At 40.9% G+C, this 24,045-nt stretch overlaps 1 protein-coding gene across 4 annotated transcripts; it reads left to right on the top strand.

The window, feature by feature from the left end:
• The first annotated feature begins 155 nt into the window (after positions 1 to 155).
• On the top strand, positions 156 to 24,045 carry LOC108248261 (copine-3). 4 transcript variants are annotated; one of them, XM_017436917.3, is made up of 17 exons: positions 156 to 275; positions 7,482 to 7,646; positions 7,800 to 7,979; positions 8,064 to 8,138; positions 8,321 to 8,392; positions 8,494 to 8,571; positions 8,656 to 8,745; positions 9,482 to 9,589; positions 9,793 to 9,891; positions 9,986 to 10,069; positions 10,527 to 10,586; positions 10,684 to 10,817; positions 11,183 to 11,237; positions 17,367 to 17,418; positions 17,505 to 17,638; positions 23,439 to 23,672; positions 23,821 to 24,045. In XM_017436917.3, the coding sequence occupies exons 2-17, from the start codon at positions 7,488 to 7,490 to the stop codon at positions 23,920 to 23,922; spliced, it is 1,716 nt and encodes a 571-aa protein (XP_017292406.1). In that variant the 5' UTR covers positions 156 to 275; positions 7,482 to 7,487; the 3' UTR covers positions 23,923 to 24,045. The 4 variants fall into 4 exon arrangements, with proteins under 4 accessions (XP_017292406.1, XP_037829182.1, XP_017292407.1 ...); XM_037973254.1 differs by having other exon boundaries at positions 7,482 to 7,601; XM_017436918.3 differs by lacking the exon at positions 9,482 to 9,589.

Genomic DNA, 24,045 nt, shown 5'->3' on the forward strand with positions numbered 1-24,045 from the left:
AAATAAAAGAATAGAGCAACAGCACCATCTTAAATGATGTTCTCAAAAGATCCACAACAAAACCTTTGTTCAGTTTTGAATGTAACAGACACTGCACACAGTATGACATTTAATGTAGGCTAATATAGCTTTAGGCTAACAGGGAGCAGCAGAATTTCGGGGGACTGTGTTGGGTCACACCCCGGGGTAATCCCCAGCTGCTGTTGTCACATAAACGGTACTACTTACACACGACCGAGGCACAAATCAACAGCTGGGTTTTGACAGCTAAACAGGTAAAAAAATGAAACTTAAATAAATAGGTGTGTATGTGAACTTTCCTTTAATAGCAACAGATATGTCTCTGGTTGGTTTTCCGCGCACACGCATCTGTCAACGCAGCATGTTATTAAAGTTATGTTATGGCCCGAGCAGTGACAGCGCTGCAAAGGCCATTGGCCGTGTTTCGTGGAATTATTATTATTATTATTACTATTATTATTATTATTATTATTATTATTCCAACTCTTCCATGGTTTGGTACACTTTGCCGAAAATATCCTCCCCCCTCGTAGTTCCTTTGAGACTTTGGAGGCCTGCCAGCTCCTCGCACATCTCAAAGTTTGCACTAACTCCACGAATAAAAATGAGCAGCTGCGCGGTGTCCTGCACGTCCGTGCTCTTACCCAGTGCTAATGAAAAAAATCCAAATTCTTTCGTCTTCTGCTGCAGCTGGGCATATATATTACCCCGGATTTCCTCAATGCGTCTGGTGATACTACTCGCTGATAAACTCACGGAATTAAATACATCTTTCTTCTTGGGACAAATCTCCTCCACAACAGCGTTCATGCATTTCTTCACAAACTCTCCGTCAGTGAAAGGTTTACCGCTGCGTGCTATAAGTTGAGCAACCCGAATGCTGGCCCGAACAGATGACTGGTTCAGCTGAGCTTGGCGCACCAGTGTATCCTGCTGAGCTAACAGTGCACTTTTTATCTTTGAGAGTTTGTCAGCTCTCATTTGGTCTTGCAAACTATCATATTCTTTGTGACGGGATTCATGGTGTCGCCGCAGATTGTATTCTTTGAATACCGACACCGCCTCTTTACAGATGAGACAAACAGCCTTTTCTTTGCATTGAACAAAAAAATAATCGTTTGTCCACTGCTGGTTAAATGCCCTGCATTCCAAATCAATTTTTCTCTTACCTAATTTTTTCGCCATTATTCCGTTCTCTTTGGCAGGTTTAGAATTTTTTCTGGGGGTTGCCAGATTGGGGCACAAAACGCAGAAGGGCGGAACAGAATGTCACGTTATATGCCTGTACAACTAATGAAAATATTGGTTATATTTTTTATTATAACTAATAGTTTATAATGAAAACAGTTCATAACTAAGGAACATTTTATTCCAAAAGTCCAACTTTATTTTCAAATACAAAAAAAAAAAAAAATTTAAAAATCAAAATGCTCTCTGGTATTGCTCAGGGGGCCAGACCAAATGTGGAGGTGGGCCGGATCCGGCCCGCGGGCCGTAGTTTGGGGACCACTGGTGTAGAGGCTAAAGTTTTCCGTGTATGACATTGACAATGACAGCTATGACCTGAATAAACATGACTTTCTGGGAGAGTTTAAATGTACTCTGGGTCAGTAGAGCTTCAGTTTATACATTTGTACTGGAGGTAAAACTTCAAACAAGAGTTTATCTTTTAGTTGCAACTTTATTTGTATCCAGATTGTTTCAAACAGGCAGATGACTCAACCATTGGTGCTGAAGGACAAAAACTCACCAAAATTCACCGAAAATTGACCCCCCGTTAAATTACACGATTTTAATTGAATCGAAAGTGGACAAGGCCAAACTGCTCCACAGCGCCCTCTAACGTGAGATAGGACGAACCGTAAATCGTAGAGGTCTGGAAACTCGGTATGTAGGTAGAGCACCTCAAATGAAGATAAAAAAGTCTCTTGGAGGTATGCCCTAAAATATACAGGGAGGCGGCCATTTTAGATCAAAGGGCAAATTTTGGCAGTTTTTGACTTTTGTTGACGTCGAACTTTAACGAACTCCTCCTAGAGAGCGGCTTGAAACTTGGTCAGTATGCAGTAAGTTATCAAAATTGTGAGTTTTTGAGCATGTTTAGGGGGCGTGGCCAAGCTGCGAACTTGGCTACTCGCTGAAGCAAACAAAACGTTATAACTTTCATATACAATGCCTGACTTGCACTAAACTTGACATGAGTCATCCCTGTAGCATGCCCGACGATCCTATGTGGTCATACTCTGACGTCATCTAAGCCCCGCCCCATCAGAACTGGAAGTCACTTTTTTGGGGGGGAAAGCTACATCTCTGACCCCACTTGACCTAATCAACATGATCTTGTGTCAGATGACAGATAACAAGTTGGTCTGACTTGCATTAAAGCACTGAGAGTTTTCGCTAAAAGGCATGGCAGTGGTGGCGTGGCGAAGTCAGACGTAACGCCGTCGCCTTACGTTTGGCTATAAATTCCACATATTTTAGCCGACCAGCACCAATTTCACTACGATCAATCCTAGTCCAGCCCCCAACAGAAATGCAGTGCCATATTTGGTGGGCGTGGCCTAATTCCTCCACAGCGCCCCCTAGAAATCTTTTAAAAAGCAGCCCTAAGCCATGCTTTTGCATGAAACTCGGTTCACATGTGATACTTATCAGGACATATAAAAAAAGTCTCTTGGAGCCATGGTCCAAACCTCACATGAAGTCGTCCATCTTGGATCAAAGTTCAGATTTTTACCCTATTTTGGGCGATGACATCCTCCGTATTTGATCGAACTCCTCCTACAGCTTTTGACATACAGGCTTCAGAATTACTGAGCTCAGTCTTGAGGCATTGAAGGTCAAAAGTTATCAAAAGCTTTTTGATACATCAAAGCATGTGGGCGTGGCCAAGCTTTAAAATCTGACCATTTGCCATGAAACATCAATGTGGAATAACTTCTTCATACATGGTCACAGCTTAATGAAACTTTCTGTGTGTCATAACATACCAGAACTCATCACATTCACAAGGTCAATTTGTGACATCAAGATGGCCGCAATAGCTAACAGGAGCTAAAATTAAGACTATATTTGTGCATGATCTCACTCAAAAACCGTAGGAAGGTCAAATTTCACAGCCAGAACCCTCATGGGTCTAGGAAGAGCACTTTGAAGTTCAAGGTCACAAGGTCAAAGGTCAAGCTCACAAGAGCCCATATGCTCCAAGTCGGCATCCGTGTACAGTAGGGAGGTCAAACTTCACAGCTGGACTCCCCGTGGGTCAAGGATCAGCCCTATGAATTTCAAGGTCAAAGGTCAAGGTCACATGCAAAAGAAGGCTTTCACTCTCAAACTGTGTAACTCAAGAAGGTCAAACTTCACAACTAGAGTCCCCATGGGTCAAGGATTAGCCCTTTGGAGTTCAGTGTCACAAGGTCAAAGTTCAAGATCACAATAGCACATGTGCTCCAACTCTGAAACCATTTAAGGTACAAAGGTCAGACTTCACAGCATGCTACAGGATTTGTACTTATCCGGACCGAAGGCGATTTGAGATGTTTGCTGATAGCGCCACCTAGTGGATGGTGTGAGAAATGCGTGAGAGCGTAGAGGGCGGTCACCGGAGGTCCCGCTGTCACCAATAGGTCGAAGAGGCGCTGAGCTGCGAGGGTTGCCCAATGCTGCTCGCAGTTTTAATAAAACTTTGCACTTCTTGTACAGTTAATACATTAAAACATGAGCATTTTTGTCAGTTTAGATTACTACAAAAGTAAACTATTGGCTTTTATAGAAGAAACCTGATGTTTGTATGTCTGTGTGCAGTGGCACCTTCAAATGTGAATATTATAAATATCTTTAGTTAAAGAGAGAAATAAAGTGGGTTTGCACATAAATTGTGCAGTTGCTAAACAAGAAAAAATGACAAACCTTAAAGAAACACAATGAAACATGAAAGAAACAAAGTAAATACAGTAAAAATAGTCATTGTGAAACACAGTTTTTATTTATCTATTAAGCTAATTTACATAATATTTGTATGGAAGATTGAACTGTTTCAGTAACACATGACATTTTATCAATAAATAATGTGTCTGTATTTGAGTAAAAGCTGTCAGAAATGCTAAGATGTTCTAAACCACTATAATATATTTTCACACCCTAAAAATGTTGTTGTATATTGTCATTAATTAATGTTATATTAGCAGTAAAGATAAAGACAGACTTTGTTTACTATATACTATACTATATATCAGGGGTCGGGAACCTATGGCTCGCGAGCCAGGTGTGGCTCTTTTGATGATTGCATCTGGCTCGCAGATTTCGGCTTTTCAGATAAAGCATAAAATTTTATCACTTGTTTTAATCCATCCATCGATTTTCCACTGCTCATGTCCTGTTCAGGGCTGCAGTTGGCTGCAGGAGCAATTGTCCATTATTTTAATTGGCTGATAATAGCCCACGTTGGCCGTTGTTGGGTAAACAGGTAAACGCCCCCTTTTGAATCAGTCTGAGCGGTCATTAGCTCAAAGCTAACCCTTCGACGAAGATGGCGAAAAGAAAAAAAGATGATGAGTATCGTACATTTCAGGACGAATGGACTGAAGAATTCGCCTTTGTGGAGAGAGCAGGTTCTGCGGTGTGCCTAATTTGCAATGACAAAATTGCATCGATGAAACGGTCGAATGTGAAGCGGCACTTTGACACACGACATGCTACCTTTGCATCAAAATACCCTGCGGGAGACAGCCGAAAGAAAGCGTGCCAAGAGCTACTGAGCAGGGTGCAAGCTACCCAGCAGCATCTCCGCGTATGGACCCGGCAAGGTGACTATAATTCCGCTAGTTTTGCTGGATCTTTAGCAATAGTGAGGAACGGAAAACCATTCACAGATGGCGAGTATGCTAAAACGTTCATGCTGGATGTAGCCAATGAACTTTTTGATGATCTTCCGAACAAAGACAAGATAATCAAACGGATACAAGACATGCCTCTGTCGGCAAGAACTGTTCATGATCGTACCGTCATGATGGCAACCCAAGTGGAGGAAACGCAAGTGAAGGACATAAATGCAGCGCCGTTCTTTTCCCTGGCTTTGGATGAGTCAACAGACGTAAGTCATTTGTCGCAGTTCAGTGTGATTGCAAGATATGCTGCTGGTGACACACTGCGCGAAGAAAGTCTTGCTGTTCTGCCAATAAAAGGGTCCACAAGAGGTGAAGATTTATTCAAGTCTTTCATGGAGTTTGCTCGTGAAAAAAATCTACCAATGGATAAACTTCTCTCAGTGTGTACTGATGGTGCTCCGTGTATGGTGGGAAAAAACAAAGGATTTGTGGCGCTTCTCCGTGAACATGAAAGTAGACCCATCCTAAGTTTCCATTGCATTCTACACCAGGAGGCACTTTGTGCTCAGATGTGTGACGGGCAGCTTGGCGAAGTGATGTCGCTGGTCGTTCGTGTGATCAACTTTATTGTTGCCCGAGCCTTAAATGATCGCCAGTTTAAAACACTGCTGGATGAAGTTGGAAATAACTATCATGGTCTGCTTCTGCACAGCAATGTGCGTTGGTTGTCAAGAGGGAAGGTGCTCAGCCGTTTTGCGGCTTGCCTGAACGAAATCCGGACTTTCCTTGAAATGAAAGGCATTGAGCATCCTGAGCTAGCCGAAACTGAGTGGCTCCTCAAGTTTTACTATCTCGTGGATATGACTGAACATCTGAACCAGCTCAACGTGAAAATGCAAGGCATTGGAAATACAGTGTTATCCCTTCAACACGCCGTGTTTGCTTTTGAAAACAAGCTGGAGCTCTTTATCATGGATCTTGAAACAGGTCGTTTACTACATTTTGAAAAAGTGAGACAATTTAAAGATGCATGCACAGCAAGTGAGCCCACTAAAAACTTTGATCTCAAACAGCTAGCTGGCTTCACATCCAGTCTCCTACAGTCGTTCAAAGCACGCTTTGGAGAATTTCGTGAGCACACTCGTCTTTTTAAGTTCATCACCCATCCAAACGAGTGTTCACTGAACGCAGACGACCTGAGTTACATTCCTGCCGTCTCCGTCAGAGATTTTGAAGCAGAAGTGGCTGACCTGAAGGCCTCAGACATGTGGGTGAATAAGTTCAAGTCACTGAATGAAGATTTGGAAAGAATCGCACGACAGAAAGCGGAGTTGGCGAGCAAGCACATGTGGACAGAAATGAAAAAACTTCAACCCGAAGACCAGCTGATTATCCAAACTTGGAACGCGCTTCCTGTCACATACGACACACTGAAGCGTGTGAGTATTGCTGTATTGACCATGTTTGGATCCACGTATTCATGTGAGCAGTCATTTTCACATCTTAAAAACATCAAGTCCAACCTACGATCACGTTTAACGGATGAAAGCCTCAATGCCTGCATGAAGCTTAACCTCACCAAGTACCAACCAGACTACAAAGCCATCAGCAAATCCATGCAGCACCAGAAGTCGCATTAATGGTGAGTATTATAACAACATTATTTAAAAGAATAAATTCAGAGGCTTATTATTCTCACATTTAGTTGAATTCGGTCTTAAAATATATATGGCTCTCACAGAAATAAATTTCTAAATAATTTGCTTTCATGGCTCTCTGAGTCAAAAAGGTTCCCGACCCCTGCTATATATATATACACTATATACTATATTTGTTGACTTTGTTTACTTTATAAGCAAATATTAAGTTAAATGTAGTAATAAAGTCTTTTGGTTACTGGGGTAACCCTGGTTCTCTGAAAACTGAGTGAGCACCTTCAGGCCTGACCAATCATGGAAGCTCCGCTACCACCTCGTCTGTCACTGACAGACCAATACGTGCTGGACACGGGAGCTAAGACAGTTTGTCAATCTGTGTTTTGTCCTTGAGAACTTTTTTAGGATTTATGTGCAAACCCACTTTATTCCTCTCTTTACCTAAAGATAATTAAGTTAAGAGAACTGCAACGCCTATGGAATTCAGAAAATGTTTGGAAAGTTTTGCTTTTCCAAAAATCACAGAGTTTGAACCGTGACTGTATAAAAACTACCGCAGAGATAAAAACACCACTTCAATCATGTAAAGTCCAACTTTCTGTGACACGTTTTGATGTTAAATGATGTTTGTACTTGTGAGTGACAGAGGTCCAAAGAGGGCTGGGTTTGCTCTCGTTCTGCCAAATCCCCACTGATGTGGATATGAACATCTTTTTTACAGTTTTTACAAATTTTGTCTAAAGGTTAGAGTGCACTGTTTTCATTCAAGCTGCATGATTAGAGGCTTTTAATAGGTTTTTTTTAAGTTGTGCAAGGAGTAGGAAATCAAAAACTGTTACAGTAACAGGAGATTAATGGTAAAAACAGTGCTTTATTGCTTATATGTGATGGCACCCTTAATATTGTTGTAATGCCCTGACATTTTTAGTTAATCTACTTAAACATAATTTATGAATTAAATTTTTTCATTCATCAGACTGAAATGGCCTCAGGAGGGGCCTCAGCTCCCCAGGCCCACCATCTGGCCACCAAGGTGGAGCTGACCGTCCTGTGCCAAAACCTGATGGACAAGGACGTCCTGTCCAAGTCTGACCCTGTGTGTGTCTTATACATCAACACTTTGAATTCTCACTGGTATGAGGTCTGTATTGGGCCGTAGTGGAGGGTGTTCTTTCGCACCAGTTTAGTTATTTTAACCAGTAAAGCTTTTGTTCTGCATTTAATTACTGGTTTAACCTCAAATATGTGACTAATTCCAAACTGAAGTTCTTCTTTTGTGTTTTTTGTTGTTTAGCTTGGCCGCACAGAGATGATCCTTAACTGCTTGAATCCAAAGTTTGCCAAGAAGTTTGTTATTGACTACTACTTTGAGACGGTGCAAAGGCTAAAGTTTTCCGTGTATGACATTGACAATGACAGCTATGACCTGAATAAACATGACTTTCTGGGAGAGTTTAAATGTACTCTGGGTCAGGTGAGCGTCAGTTTTTACATTTGTACTGGAGGTAAAACTTCAAACAAGAGTTTATCTTTTACTTGCAACTTTATTTGTATCCAGATTGTCTCAAACAGGCAGATGACTCAACCATTGTTGCTGAAGGACAACAGGCCTGCAGGCCATGGGACCATCACTGTGAGTGGTCCTTTCACTCGTTTTTAAGACTTTCTGGGTTAGACAGGTAGACGCTGCTTAGAGCAGATAAAACTGATCCCTTTTTTTATGCACAATACATAGACTCCATGCAATGCTTCTTTGCGTTATGTGGCCAGAATAAAAATGAATATGCTCTGATGTTGTGTATTTCTTTTTTACAGATCTGTGCTGAAGAAATAACAGACACACAAGTGGTGAACTTTGAAGTGTCAGCCCGCAGCCTTGACAAGAAGGTACCGACAATCTCTTTGAGTTTGAATTTGACTTGTGCTGCCTTTGATCTGAATTACAAACTGTACTCTGCGGCAATAACAAAACGGGTATATTTGTTCAGTTTTTGTGGTGGTCTGATCCTTTCCTGGAGTTCTTCAAGCAAACAGGAAGTGGATGGCAGCTGGCTCACAGAACAGAGGTGCACTTAGGCATTCAACAAGTCATTTATCTGCAGGTTTATGATTATTGATGACTCTTGCTTTATTTATTTCTGGTCATGCAGGTCGTGCACAAGAACCTGAACCCGGTCTGGAGACCCTTCCGCATCTCACTGCGATCTCTCTTTAATGGTGATGTGGAAAAACCAATAAAGGTATATTTTAAATCCCATTTTACAATGTTCCTATGGGCTGCTTACAGTACTGATCGAAATGCTGTTGTGAGAAGAATCGTTTAAATCTTTTGAACTGGTGTTCTGTAGAAAGGCTTTGAACAGTTAATATCTTACCTGTTTATCTTACCACTTTGTTCTTGGCCCCGCTCAGACTAACTGTTAATTCATCAATCTGGTCAAAATTAAACTGTCTTTTTTTTTTTTTTAAATTGATTTTGTTCAAAAAGTTATCTACAACAGGTTCATAAACTTTCTACAGAACTTCACCTCAAAGGATCTGGAAAGCAAATGCTAACACTTGGCAAACCTTAATGAGCTGAAGTAACATTGCACTTAAGAGTGGGAGACTGATAAGGTCATAAAAAAGACAATCACTTCAAGTTACTGCTGCTAAATGCAGTTCTCCAAGCTAATAAATAATGGACTACACTTACTTTTAGACACATAGATTCTTTTCCTATGTTTTGTTTTAAATTAAGATGTGGTGTAACGTTTCACATGTTGTCTGATATCTGAAGTTATATACGGGGATATGCCCAAATGTGTTTTAACAATCTGTAAGTAAGCCATATAAAATCCATCATGATAAACTTTACCAATCTCTTCTCTTAAATACCCTAAAAAATACTTTGATCTCTAAAAATGATTGATGTCTTTTTATTTTTGCTAAACTTTTATAGGTTTGTTTGACCATTCTTCTCTCACATACTAACAGTTCACATGCTTTTCATCTGACAATGCTACCAAACTAAACACAAAAACGGAAGGCCTTTCCACCCAGCTGGATGTATGTATGCATGATTCCTGGCATCACCACATGAACGTGAGTTTAGACTTTTTTATAGTTTTGAGTCTTATTGTAGTAAGATGACACATGTGCATGCCAGGCGTTCATAAAATGTTTCAAATTATTTGAAAAACCATGTATCCTACCAATCCTAATCATTTCACCTTGTCCTTGTTTGAGCTGACTGTCCTTGAACATATCTTTGTGGTGTATAGAAAACACTTGTTTTGCATCCTCAGGTTGACTGTTATGACCATCGAGAAAATGGCTCCCATGCTCTTATTGGAAGCTTCAGAGCCACACTAGCAGAGCTGTCAGTGCAAACACACACCTCCCCTGTGAGATCCTCCTCTTTTGTTTGTTTAGTTTTGTTCTTCTTTCCATTTAACTTGACTATTCAGTGATAAATGCAACTCTTCTTCTCATTTTCAGGTAGAGTTTGAATGCATTAACCCAAAAAAGGTAGACAAAAACAACTACAAAAACTCAGGTGTCATCTGCATAAGGCATTGTCAGGTAAGAAGTAAAAGAAACTCTACCACAACAACTCTTGTAGAATTATGTTACTAATAATACCAGGTCCTGCTTAATTTGTATCTTTGCCACTTTGAATCCATGTTATGTACTGAGTGGTTACTGTTTCATACCTATGTGCGTACCCATCTATTTCTGTCCTTTTCTAGGGTTAAGTTAAGATTATGTGCTAGGTGTCAGAGGTTAGGAGTCAGGGATAAGAATTTGGCAAACAGTCAGCTATCCCCAAATGACTGACAGTATTAAAAATAAATGAACAAATAATAATGATAATAATAACACTCCAGTAAATTTAATCATCAATATCAGGGTGGCTACCAAAGAAGGTACAACGTAGGACCAAAGCATAAAACAAGGAGGCCCACGGCAGGCAGCTTCTTCTCATACCCATTAATATACGGGTAGGTACTGACACAGTTCATGTGAATTCTCTTTTCAGGTGGAAAAGGAATACAGCTTCCTGGATTATATAATGGGAGGGTGTCAAATAAATTTTACGGTGAGTTTTGATTTGCCCAAAACAAAGCTGCCAGTTGGTAATTCTGTATTTGACTACTTTTTTTGTTGACCTGTATCACCTCTGTGCTTTGTCTCAGATTGCCATTGACTTCACAGGCTCTAACGGGGATCCCTCGTCTCCTCAGTCCCTCCACTACATCAACCCCGTAGGCAGTAATGAATACCTGCAGGCCATATGGGCTGTGGGTAATGTCATTCAAGACTATAACAGGTAAATGTTTGGTCAGACACTAAAACTAATTGGTTGAAGTATAACCAAGGAATAGTTGGAGTCTTGTTCCTGAGAGTCTATTACCTTTACTGGTAACTGTTTTCATTAATTTGGACTCATTAACTCCTGGAGAAGTAAATTGGATCTGTGAAGACATTTTGAAAAGCATTTTTTCAAAATTTAAAAAAAAAACTTGAATCACAGAGGTTTTATGCAATGCAACAAAAAATTTCTAGCTTCACCTGAGAAATGTTTACATTACCACTATTCTACGGGAATTTGGGTTGAAACTTATTTTGTTTTCTCTGGCTAAAGATCTTCCTGTATATTCAAACATATTTCCTTGTTTTTTTCTCTCTGTGTAGTACCAAGATGTTTCCTGTGTTTGGTTTTGGAGCTAGAGTTCCTCCATCCTATCAGGTATACCTACCATTGTTCTCATGTTGTTGCACTGTAATCTCAAAATTTTAAATGAAGGATGAATGAACGAAAGCTCTCAGTTTAAAACCACAAATTGATTTGGACATTAGTCCATGCCAATGTGAAGAAACAAAGCCATAACTTTATTTAGGGTTCTTTAACACACAATTCAAGTTTTATAGTTATAACCTTTTTAAAGTCTAATGCTTATCATTTTTTATTATTTTTTTTTTTATATAAATCTTTTTATTGAGCACTAATATATAACAGATACATGAGAAAGAAGTATCATTAGAATACTGCTCATATTTTTTTTTCCATTTATATAAATCGAACACACACTCAACCCCCTTCCCATGACCCACCCCACAAACCATCAACATCAGGGACACCCAACCGAAGAAACAGAAAAGTCATTAAACCTTGCACTACTATTAAAGCCACACACTATACAAAACATTTTACATAAGCAACCTCAGTTAGGAAAAAGAATAAAATAAAATAGTAAGTAAAAAAAAAATAAATAAATAATAAGTAAATAGGAACCCTGCTTGATGAGATTAAGGAGGCATGACTTTGAGTTCGTCTAGGTACGCCAGCACCGGATTCCAGATAGAAAAGAATTTATCCCTAGATCCTCTTAGTGTATGTCTAATCTTTTCTAGTTGCATAAACTGCATCAAATCACCTAGCCAAAGACCAACTTTAGGTGGCTCTTTGGATTTCCAATGTAATAATATCCTTCTATGTGCAAGCAACGTAGTGAACGCAATGATGTGTGTGTGACTTTTCTTAATTGTGAGGTAATTCCTATCACATACACCAAATATAGCCATCGCAGCATTGGGTTGTAGATTAACACTTAACCACTCTGACAGTGTTTTAAAGATCATCACCCAATAGGTATGGAGGGATGGGCATGTCCAAAACATATGGGTTAGATTTGCTGGTGTATTACGGCACCTGTCACAGCCTGCATCTATGTTGGGGAAAATTTTTGCCAATCTTGCTTTAGAATAATGACTGCGATGTAGAACCTTAAATTGTATTATGTTAAGTTTTGCACAAAAAGTACTATTGTTTACTCTTTGTAAAGCATTGTTCCAGCAATTCTCCTCCAACTCCTCCCCCAACTCAATTTCCCATTCAGCCCTAATCCTAGTAAGTGATACATTTTTCATGGAAGTTATAAACTCATTTACTCTTGAAAAAATTTTTTTCTTTTTTGAGTTTGGAGAGGTATTTAACAAATCATCTAGAGAAGACATAGATATGTTTGGAAATTTGGGGTCGTGACTCCTGAGAAAGTGTTGGATTTGAAAGTAACGAAACAAGTCAGACCGAGGAAGATTAAACTTCAGTGATAAGTTTTCGAAACTTGCAAATATACCATTTATGTACATATCCTTGAATGTATATATCCCTCGTCTTTGCCAAGCAATAAATCCAGAGTCTAGTTTACCTGGGAGGAAGAGGTGATTATTAAGAATAGGGCTAGTGTAAAGAAACCCGTTAAATCCAAAAGTCTGTCTGAACTGGGACCAAATCTTGAGCGTGTCAATGACAATTGGGTTGTTGGTGAATTCAGAGGGGGAGAGGGGGAGGCCAGAGGAGACCAAGGCCTCAAGAGATGATGAGAGGCAAGATGCAGCCTCCAGGTGGTACCATTTTGTATCTGAAGAGTGGAGCCAATAAATAATTTTTTGAATATTCGCAGCCCAGTAGTAGTGACAAATATTTGGGAGATCCAAGCCACCCTTTAATTTGGGTCTCTGTAGTAATTCCAATCTTATTCTTGGTTTTTTACCATCCCATATAAATGACGTGAATGCTTTATCAATTGATTTAAAGAAAGATTTGGGGACATAAAGTGGAATACACTGAAACAGATAAATAAATCTGGGGAGCACATTCATTTTTATACAATTCACTTTTCCTGCTAAGGATAGGTGAATTAATTTCCATCTCTTCAGATCTAATTTAACTTTTTCAAACAATGGATAGAAATGTTCCTGGTAAAGTTTCTGCATGTCCCTTGTAATATTAATACCCAGATACTTAAAGCCATTCCTAGACCATTTAAATGGCAGGACATTATCCTGTATTTGAAGGGCCAAGTCGTTCACAGGGTAGCATTCGCTTTTGCTAAGATTAAGTTTATACCCAGAGAAAGTACCAAAACCTTTTAGAACATGGATAATATGGGGCACACTTGAGATAGGGTCGGATAGGTACAATAACAAATCATCTGCATACAAGGACACTCTGTGCTCCTCCGTCCCCCTATGGATTCCATTTATCGCTGTCAATGATTTAAGTGTAATAGATAAGGGTTCTATTGCCAAGGCGAAAAGCAGTGGGCTGATAGGGCATCCCTGTCGAGTTCCCCTTGATAATTGAAAATATTGCGACTGTTTACCATTTGTAATTATGGAAGCCCTGGGCGTGGCATACAAAAGTCTGATCCATGAAATGAAATTTGGGCCATATCCAAATTTCTTCAAACAAAAAAATAGATATCTCCATTCTACCCTATCAAAGGCCTTCTCTGCATCCAGGGAAACAACCACCTCGGGTACCGCCGTGGATGCAGGAGAATGAATAATATTCAAAAGTCTACGCACGTTTGAGAAAGAGTGACGTCCCAAGATGAAACCTGTTTGGTCCACAGAGATTACTTCATGCATAGTGGTTTCCAACCATAAAGCAAGGACTTTGGCTAATATTTTTGCATCACTATTCAACAGGGAAATGGGTCGATAAGAGCTGCATTCTGTGTTATCTTTACCCGGTTTTAAGAGGAGAATTATTAATGCTTCAGTCAATGTTCGTGGAAGTGACCCACGTGCTAGGGAGTCATTGAACATATCGAGTAAAATTTTGGATAATTTATCTGCAAATTTTTTAAATAATTCTATTGGATATCCGTCAGGGCCTGACGTTTTGCCATTTTGCATTGCCTTTATTGCTTTGGTGATTTCAGTCTGATTTAGTGGTAGTTCAGTTACAGTCTTATGCGTTTCCTTTAATAGCGGAGTCTTTATATTGTTAAAAAAGTGTTCCATACCATTACTGTCAGGTATTGTTTCTGATTTATATAAATTTGAGTAGAACGAGGTAAACACTTCATTTATTTCTTGTGGAACAATAGTTGGCTCACTGTCAGGATTTTTTATTTCTGGGATTTGTTGGGCAACCGAGCGGCCCTTGAGCTGCTGTGCTAGGAGACTCCTGCCTTTTCACCATGTTCATAGACGTGTCCTCGTGATTTTAAGAGTAAATGTTCCACCTTCTCAGTAGCAAAGAGATTGTACTGCATTTGAAGATCCAGTTTCTTTTTATATAGTTCAGGGGAGGGAGAAGTAGAATACAAATCATCTACCACTTTTATGGATTGTAACAATTCCTCTTGTTTAGTTTTGTTCATCTTTCCCCTTCTAGCAGAGTATGATATAATCTCACCCCTGATCACTACCTTTAGTGTTTCCCAAAGGAGGGAGGGGGAAACACCCTCCGTTTTGTTGAATTTTATAAAATCGTCAAGTTTTTGGGAAATCGTCTCACAAAATGTTTTATCAGATAGCAAACTTCGGTCCAATTTCCAAGTGGGGCGTTCTGTTTGGTAAAAAGGAAATGCGATATCCATTAGCACAGGGGCATGGTCTGATTCGGTTATAGATGAATATTCCGCCTTTGTAACAAAGGGAAGGAGAGATCTATCAATAAAGAAGTAGTCTATTCTGCTATATGAATGATGAACTGGGGAAAAGAAGGAGAAAGCTTTGCTCTGAGGGAATAAATATCGCCAGGGGTCAACACCCCCTGTACGGTCCATAAAATCTGACAGTAATCTAGCCATTTTTTAAATATTTGTGGATTTGGGATTGGAACGATCCATTATAGGGTTAATTACACAGTTTAGATCACCTCCGAAAATTAATTGTTGTGAGTTCAAGTCTGGGATTGATAAGATAATTTTTTCAATAAATTTCTCATCGTCCCAATTTGGGGCGTAGATATTAATCATAATGGTAGGTCTGCAGCACAGAAAACCTGAAACCATTACATATCGACCTAGTGGGTCAGAAGTTATTGTTGTTGGATTGAATTGGATTTTTTTTATGTATCAAAATGGCAGTACCACATGTTCTAGAATTAAAATTAGAGTGAAACATGTGGCCCACCCATCCTTTTTTAAGTCTGACTTGATCCTTTACCCGTAGGTGGGTTTCCTGGAGAAATGCAATATCACATTTTAAATATTTTAGATGGTTGAAAATTCTGGCTCTCTTTACTGGTCCGTTTAAGCCTTTAACGTTCCAACTAACAAACCTCACAGCAGTTCTCTCTATATTATTGTTTTCCATTTTTACCTGAGGTATAAAAAAATAAAATAAGAAGTTTAATAATAATGTGAGGGGCTTAGTTTGGTGCATTCCTTTCGTTTCTTTTCCATTTAACAACACAAAATCGCAGAGTAAATGTAACAAAGCACATAACTTCACTGTTTTCCTGAAGTGAAAACATGGGTTGCATAAGTCTGATGGTGTCCCTTCTCATAACCCAAAACCCCAACATAAACATAAAAAAACTGAAACAATGCCTATACTTATCCCTCTCTCTGAGGTAAGCTGCAGGCTAAATATTGTCCACGAAAACCTCCGGAAGAACAGTTCCTTTTCCCTTCTCCTTTAGAAGGCTCCCAGTAATATAAAAATTATTAACTCCTACAACCCTTAAGATAGTGAAGAGAACCCAGTAAACATAACAAGTAAATGTCATTTGTAAAATTAAAACAAATAATATTATACATTATAATGTAAATTAGCCCGGCAGAGACATCAGCATATAACAATACCTACATTCTGAGAGTCACCAGTTGGCAAAGGCCTGCGCCTCTCATGCATGGGCACCGGTCCCCAGACCCATACAAAGCGTACCTCTACCCCTGGCCGAACTGCCGGTCGAAAAACTTTTGCGCATCCTCCGGTGAGTCGAATGTAAACGTCTCGTCTCCTTGTGCCACGCGCAGCCGGACCGGGTACAGCATGTGAAACTTGACGTTCTTCTGGTACAGAGCTTGCTTCACGCTGTTGAACGCAGCTCTCTTTTTGGCGAGTGTTGTGCTCATGTCCTGGTAAACTCTCAGAGCGGCACCTCGGTACTTGATGTCATGACTCCTGGCCCATCGCAGTGCCGCCTCCTTCTGCTGGAACTTGGTGAAACAAACCAGGAACGTACGTGGTGAAGACCTCTGGCTGGATCTGAGAGTCGGGGTCCGGTGAGCTCTCTCCAAGTCGGGTGGTGTAGAGAAAACCTCCGGACCGAACGCCTCCGTTAGCAGCTCCGAAATGAACTTTAATGGATCTTTACCGTGTTCGCTGCCTTCTGGGATATTCAGGATCCGGAGGTTATTCCTTCTTGATCGGTTTTCGGTGTCGTCGAGCCGGTCCAAGAGTGTCTTGTTCTGGGCTTGAAGCGTTTTGATGTTGGATTCTGCAGCTGTCAGCCGCTCAAAGTTATCGCCGGCGATGGACTCCACGGAGGAAAGACGGCTCTGAAAAGAGTTCACCGTTGACTGAAGTGCGTCCAGTGAAGTTTGTAAAGGTTTGATTGCGTCCTTAATAAGGAGGGACACATCTTCTTTGAGTGATGTCCTCTGTTTAGCAAACTCTGCCGACAGTTGATCCATTATAGCTCCAGCGGCTGCGGGGGGCTCAACAGGTGTATCATGAGTCGAAGGGCAGCTAGCTGCGAATGATGCTAGCTTCCCCGCTGCACGTGTGGCCGGAGTTTGAGCCCCTGTGGCTGATTTAGAGTTCTTAGAGCTGCTCATTTTGGGCAGAATAATCCAAACACAACCTGATGCTGACACTTAAGTTGAAAATGAGAAGCAAGGGTCGATGAAATAAGGAGATGATGTAAGATTAGCCGGGAGCCCTCTCGCTTGCGTCCTCACTCTACATTACACAACCGGAAGTCTTGTTTTATTTTTAAAAATATTTATTTTAGGAAATTAATATGTATTTTGCATGACTCAAACAGTTCAACCTTTACACTATCTTCAAAAGATCTTTCAAATCAGTTATATTTTGTAGCTTTTAGTTATTTTCCAACTCCTGCTGACAGGTTTCCCATGAGTTTCCCATCAACTTCAATCCAACAAATCCATTCTCTTCAGGTAGGTTCAGTCTGATTTTGAGTTTATATTTAACCATCGTAAGTTGAGTCATTGGTGCTACCTTGTTGGATGTGTGTGGGTTTCAGGCATAGAAGGAGTGGTGTGGGCCTACCAGCAGTGTCTGCCACAGGTGAAGCTCTGGGGTCCCACCAACTTTGCTCCAATTATCAACCATGTGGCCTGTTTTGCCAAGCAAGCTCTCCACCAGCATATGGCTGCAGTAAGCAACAACAGTACCCCGTATTTTAATGCTTTAAAATGTCCTGTCTTTTCATGTTGATGTCTGTGTGACGTAAAATATTACACCCACTGATAAAACAAAGTTAAGCACCCAGAAGGAATGGTCCAATTTGGACATAATTTGGTTCACATGTGACCAGTGATGGAGATGTATGTAAGTGATTTGATTTGCAAGGAGCTGGCACATGTAGAACAAGCACAAAATTTAAAATAGTGACATCATGTGTCAAGTGACAAGCTGTCTTCAAATTGCTCCCTTATTCACAATATAGTGTCCTATGCAGTAAGTCATCCATTTTGTAGTGCTGTTCAAAATTTAACTAATTTTTATCCACTAGATAGTGCCTTAGAAACTTGTCATGTAGTTCAGTAAATGTAGTGTACAGAAGTTGTACTCTACATAGGTGGAAATAGGTCATAATGCATTGCATTCTGCCTTTATAATGCTGTGCAGCTCATTCCTATTATTTACACACACACTACATTTCCACATGCCTCCATTGCCGAGGTGGCTGCCCTGAGCTTTGGCCGCAAGGTTGTTGGTGCCTCTCGTGGGGGTCATCCGGGGATAGACACCCAGGGTGAAGGAGGCCGTCAAGCTGAAGAAGGAGTCCTATCAAGCATTGTAAGCTGATTGAACTCCAAAGGCAGCTAAGGGGTATCTGCTGGCCAAGCAAATTGCAGCGGTGGCTGTTGCTGAGGCAAAGGCTCAGGTGTGGGAGGAGTTCAATGAGGCCTTGGATAGAAGTTCTTTGTTGACTCCAAGAAGATTCTGGCAAACTATTAGGGGTATGCAGCTCTTTACCAACACTGTATAGTGGAGGTAGGATGCTGTTGACCTCAACCAGTGATGTCAGGTGGAAGGAATACTTCAAGGACCTTCTCAATCCCACCTTCACTTCTTCCATGGAAGAAGCTGAGTCTAGTGACTTTTGGGTGGGTCCTTCCATAACAAGGCTGAAGTTGCCACGGTAGTTAAGGTGAGAAGTTCATTTAATCGGGAGTGTTGAGAAAACCAATTTTCAGTATCCACTCTTTCAGAGGAATCTCACCTGACCACTTAGTTTCTCTCACTGGATCTTTTAATGTTGCAGAAAAGACGGACACACAAAACGAGTCCAGACCAGAGGTTTAATTTACCAATCATACATTTATTCAAACATTCAGCTGAATGGAGACAACAGCTCACCAACAAGAAGCAACAGCAACACGTTCCCTGTTGTGTCTGAGGTGATTCCCCTTTCACCTCCTTTTTATACTATGAACCACGCCCAAGACCAGGGTTTTTTGCAGACAAACAGCTGCAGCAGCTTGTTTTTGCATCTCAAGGACGACTAACTAATCTCACTCGCCTGTCATGATGTCCTGGAGTCTTCGGCTTCCCTCACCCCACAGACACAACTGTTTTTTGTGATTATTTTATCTTAAGCTAAGCATAACCTCATTTTAGCAATCAAATCATTTTAACAATATCAAAGTTTGTTTATATTTCATCAATGACTAAGCGTAACCTCATTTTTTTGCAATCAAAGTATCAAGGTTTGATTATATTTTGAACTGAATTACCATTTAGTATTTATACAAGCTTTAAATGTTTACACCTTTGTGAGGTCCCTTTGAATAAAACACGTTATAAAGCTGTAATGAGTTTAACAGAAATGAGAGATGAGCACAAACCATACTTTACAGGAACTACTTGCCAAAGAGCTGCTGTTCCTCCATATTGAGAGCCAGTTGAGGTGGTTTGGGCATTTGGTGAAGATGCCTTTTGAGCACCTCTTTAGGAACTTGGAGGAGACCGCAGGGAAAACTCAGGACATGCTGGAGAGACTATTGCCCCTTTTCCACTAGTGCCTGAACAGGACGGTACGGCACGGTAACGGACGGTTTGGTACGGTTCGGATGGCTTTCCATTACACTTCTGTACAGTTCTAGTGGGCGGGTTCTGGGCGGTCCCCGAGTCCGGAAATTGTCGTTTTGCACCTTTGCCAGCTGGTGGCAGTAAGCTTTTTGTCAGCCACCATTAAACGTAGCAGAAGATGTACAAGTAGTAGAAGAAGAAGATCGCAAACGCAACAATGGAGGACATGGTCGTGTTATTAAATGTTTTGCTCAGTCTGTGGCTTCTGGCAAGACGCCAAAGAGAAGAATACAGGAGAAGGCTGCGAGCAGTGAGGCTGCCACATACCCATCATAGCACCACAGTACTACCACACAGACTATTTTTATAGAAAAGGTTGGCATTCCATTATCCTTCAGGCTGTTGTGAATGGAAAGGGAATCTTCTGGAATTTGTTTGCTGGATTGTCAGGGAACTCGCATGATGCCAGGGTTTTCAGACTGTCCGCTCTGTCAGAGCTAGCCACCCGCGGAAACCTATTCCCACCTCACATCAGGAACATTGGCACAGTGGCTACAGATTATTACATCCTGGGCGACTCTGCATGTCCCTTGCTTGACTGGCTCTTAAAACCATTTCCCGACACTGGAAGACTAACTTCAGAACCGCAGTTCTTCAACAAAAAAATGTGTAGTGCACGGGTTGTGGTTGAAAATGCTTTTGGAAGGCTGAAGGGTAGATGGCATTGCCTTCTGAAAAGGAATGACTGCAACGTTGAACTTGTCAAGTCTATGGTGCTGACCTGCTCTGCTCTGCATAACCTTTGTGAAAATCATGGTGAGTCATTTGAGACCTCGTTGGACCTACCGGATGCAGAAGCAGCTCCACTGCAGCCAGGGCAGGGAGTGCCACGCGATTTGGATGAGGGCAGACGTGTCAGAGATGCTCTTATGGAGTACCTCGTTAACAGTAACAGTTAATTTCAAATCTGTTCACTGCCATTAATTAATTTCTTTACTCTGCTTCCTTTTTGTTCAAAGCATGTATTTTTCTTTTTTTATTTCAATGTATTTATTTTGTTTTTATTAACAAAATAAATCCGTTTATACTTGAAATAAATGAACTTGAGACACCTATCAATCAATGTTTTTGAATCATAAATGAACAAAATAAGAAATTTTTTACCCTTTTTACTCTTAACTTTGACTGCCGGATCAACTTGACCTGAACAGTATCTATGTAAAATATAAATGCAGGTGGGGGATGCAAATATCTAAAATGAACCATTTTCATTTTATGTTAAGCCAAGCCAAGCAGAAGAGGCTTCATACATAAAAAGTACTTGGGACTATTTTGTTAGATTTTTGAATTTTGAAATGGGTGAATTTGACCTGCAACATAACAGGAGAGTTAAGAATCATTAAAGCTGAAGTGCAAATGGAAATTTCACAGATCACTGTACACTCTTAACAAAACAAATGATGATGCAAGGACTTCCGAAAACATTTTTATTTTAAAAAAAAAAAGATGTAACAGTAGAAATGTTTAGAAAATCATCAAAAATCAAGAATGCCTGTGGGTCAGAGCACGTGCAATGTCCCCCAACACCCCAACGAACGCTTGATTAAAGGCAGTGTTGTGTTGCATCTCCTCCCTCCTCAAGGCCGCCTCTTGTTCTCTTCCTTCCCGTGCTTCATCCAGCACAAGATGGACGTGTTGGTCCCGCTGTGCCCTCGTCTTCTCGTCTTCTGCCTGCACTGCTGCAACAAATGACTGCTCCTTAGTTGTGCTGCGCTTTCTCTTGCCTAGACAGGAAAGAAGTGGCAAGTGGTCAACAAAAACCAAGTCTAGAGACTGTAGTGTGAAAAAAGGCTTAAAACAAAGAAAGGTGTTGCAACTGAGGAAAAGGCTTTATTGTAAGCAAAATCAACAAGTGTGCTGTTATTAAACAGGTGAATACAGGTGTTAAACTTTGTGCAACAGAAATTTTAAAAAATGTTAATGTTCAATATCAAGGCAGTTCAGGTATCAATACGGCTGCATGATTGCTTCTTACCAAGTACAGCAGGCTGCTGTGTTGTGCTGCTCTGCGTGGTGCTACTAGGTGGCAACAGCATAGATGCCGCCAACAGAGCGGAGGAATGATCCAGGGGGCATGGAGGGTTATCGTTTGATGTTGGCACAAGTTCTAAAACAAAAGAAACACAAAACTTCAGAAAACCTACATTAAGATATGTAGTTGCAGACCAAAGTAGTACACACGAACAGTTCACAGTTAGCATCGATGCTAGTACTTAGCTGTCCAACTGCATCCGGGGGCAATGGCATCAGCGTTAATTTTGTTTATTTTTTCAAAGTACACTCACCACCGATAGGATAAGTAACTTTAATATGAAATATATTATAGTTAAAAAACACTCCCCATCATGGATTCCAGCAGTGAAGAGGTCATATCCAAGCCACTCTCCCTCCCATTGTTAGATGGCCGATGTTCATAAATGGCGTCCATCTGGTCAAACCACTTCCATGTTTTGCGGTTTGAACCACTCCTTCCATTGCAGTCCTTTATCGTGTGGTAATCGCACTTTAGTTTTTTAAATTTATCTCTACACTGCTTTGGTGTTCTCTGGTAGCCACGATCAGCCATCAGCTCCGACACCTCTTTGAAAATTTTTTCATTGCGAGTCGACCCATCTAGCTCGCTCTGAATTTTGTCCTCTTCCACCAAGCACAAAAACTCCTGCACCTCAGAATTGGACCACGGTGTACTTTGTACTGCCATTCTAATCAGTTCAGGAATGTCGCTCCAACGATCGTAAAGAAAAGATGGTGCCTCGAGTTGTTGTTGTGAGGGTAGCTCGGACACCACCAGTGACTCCACCCCCTAACCAATCAGTGACTGACAGTACGCATTTTCAGGCCAGTACAGTACGCTTGGAACCTCAACGGAGTTGGTACTAAAAAGGGGGACGGTTCCATGAAGCCTGGATAATGGAAAAGGCGTGGAACCGTCCTGTGCCGTCCCGTACCGTGCTGTAGAGGCACTAATGGAAAAGGGGCATATGTCTCTTCCCTGATGATAAGGACAGATAAAAACGCCCAAAATACTGAAACACCTGCTCTCCGTCCTCACACGGGTTTAGGAAGATGCACGGAGGAAGAGAGTCAAAAAACAGCCTAGAGTGCATCTTAAAATCAAAACACATTTATTCACTTTCAGCGCTGAAAGGGAGACGTGAGAAAGAGACCCTTACCGAAGTTCAGAGCACTCAGCCTACGTCTCAATCTAACTTCTTGTTCGATGTACTTTTGTTACTCGAAAAGCAAAACATCAGTCCCATCTGGTATTTTTCCATGTCAGTGTTTTTCCATTCTCCTCGTGGAGAGCCGCTTCTTGGATTACATGACATCATCTCATCATGTGTTCTCTATGACCTGCTATTATCCTTTACATTGTTTCTGGGCTCTGAACTCTGGTAAAAAGAAACTTCATGGTCTTACATTTTATATAACTTTTATATATCATTTTATATAACCTCACACTGGGAACATCTTGGAATCCTTCCAAAAGAGCTGGGAGAGGTGGCTGTGGAGAGAGATGTCTGGGATGTCTGCTGCCCCCACAACCCAACTTTGGAACAAGTGGCAGTTAATGGATGGATGGATGGACAGATGGACAGAAGAACAGACAGACAATCAGTCAGTCGGTTGGCTGGTCGAACCCCTGATTGGAGTTCAGCTCTGGTCCAATGTTGATCTGTACTGCCAACTTCATTTATGAATTTATATTTTAATCACTGGAATAGTCATGTAATCTTTCAACCACTGTAGTTTTACTTTATTTTCAAAATTGTCTGGCTGCTTCTCTTTTTTGTCAGTGAGTGTAATCAGAATCTTTAATTTATCAGCGTCTGATCCGTTTTTTTCTGTCCTTGTGCAGCAATACTTTGTGCTGCTCATCCTCACAGATGGTGTCATCACAGACATGGACCAGACACGCTTTGCGATTGTGGAAGCCTCTCGTCTTCCAATGTCTATCATTATAGTAGGCGTTGGTGGGGCAGACTTCAGCGCTATGGAATTTCTTGACAGTGATGACAAACTGCTGCTTTCGCCCACCATGGAAGCTGCCGCCAGAGACATTGTGCAGTTTGTGCCTTTCAGACAGTTTTATGTAAGCAGCAGCCCATCACTTTAATCCTGCTGTACTACAGCTGGAATATTGAGTTTATTTTGTAACCAAATATTTTTTGACCTAGTGCTAACTGGCTTTTCTTGATTTCACTGATTAGTTCTCATTCATGTCACATTTGTCCTCACAGGGTAACAGTACGGCTCTTGCTCAGAGTGTCCTGGCAGAGCTTCCTGATCAAGTGGCATCTTTCTTCAATGCTTACAAGCTAAAACCTCCAAATCCTTCCTGAGTACCAGAGCCTTTCCAGTAAGATGGGATAATTTGTGCCTCCTATGCCTGAATCTCCTCCAGCCTCCTTGATACAGTTTGTATAATGGCACAAATAAAACAACAATAAAAATACTACTTAAAA

The sequence above is a fragment of the Kryptolebias marmoratus genome, linkage group LG21 (genome assembly GCF_001649575.2).
Source record: "Kryptolebias marmoratus isolate JLee-2015 linkage group LG21, ASM164957v2, whole genome shotgun sequence".
Classification (NCBI taxonomy): domain Eukaryota; kingdom Metazoa; phylum Chordata; class Actinopteri; order Cyprinodontiformes; family Rivulidae; genus Kryptolebias; species Kryptolebias marmoratus.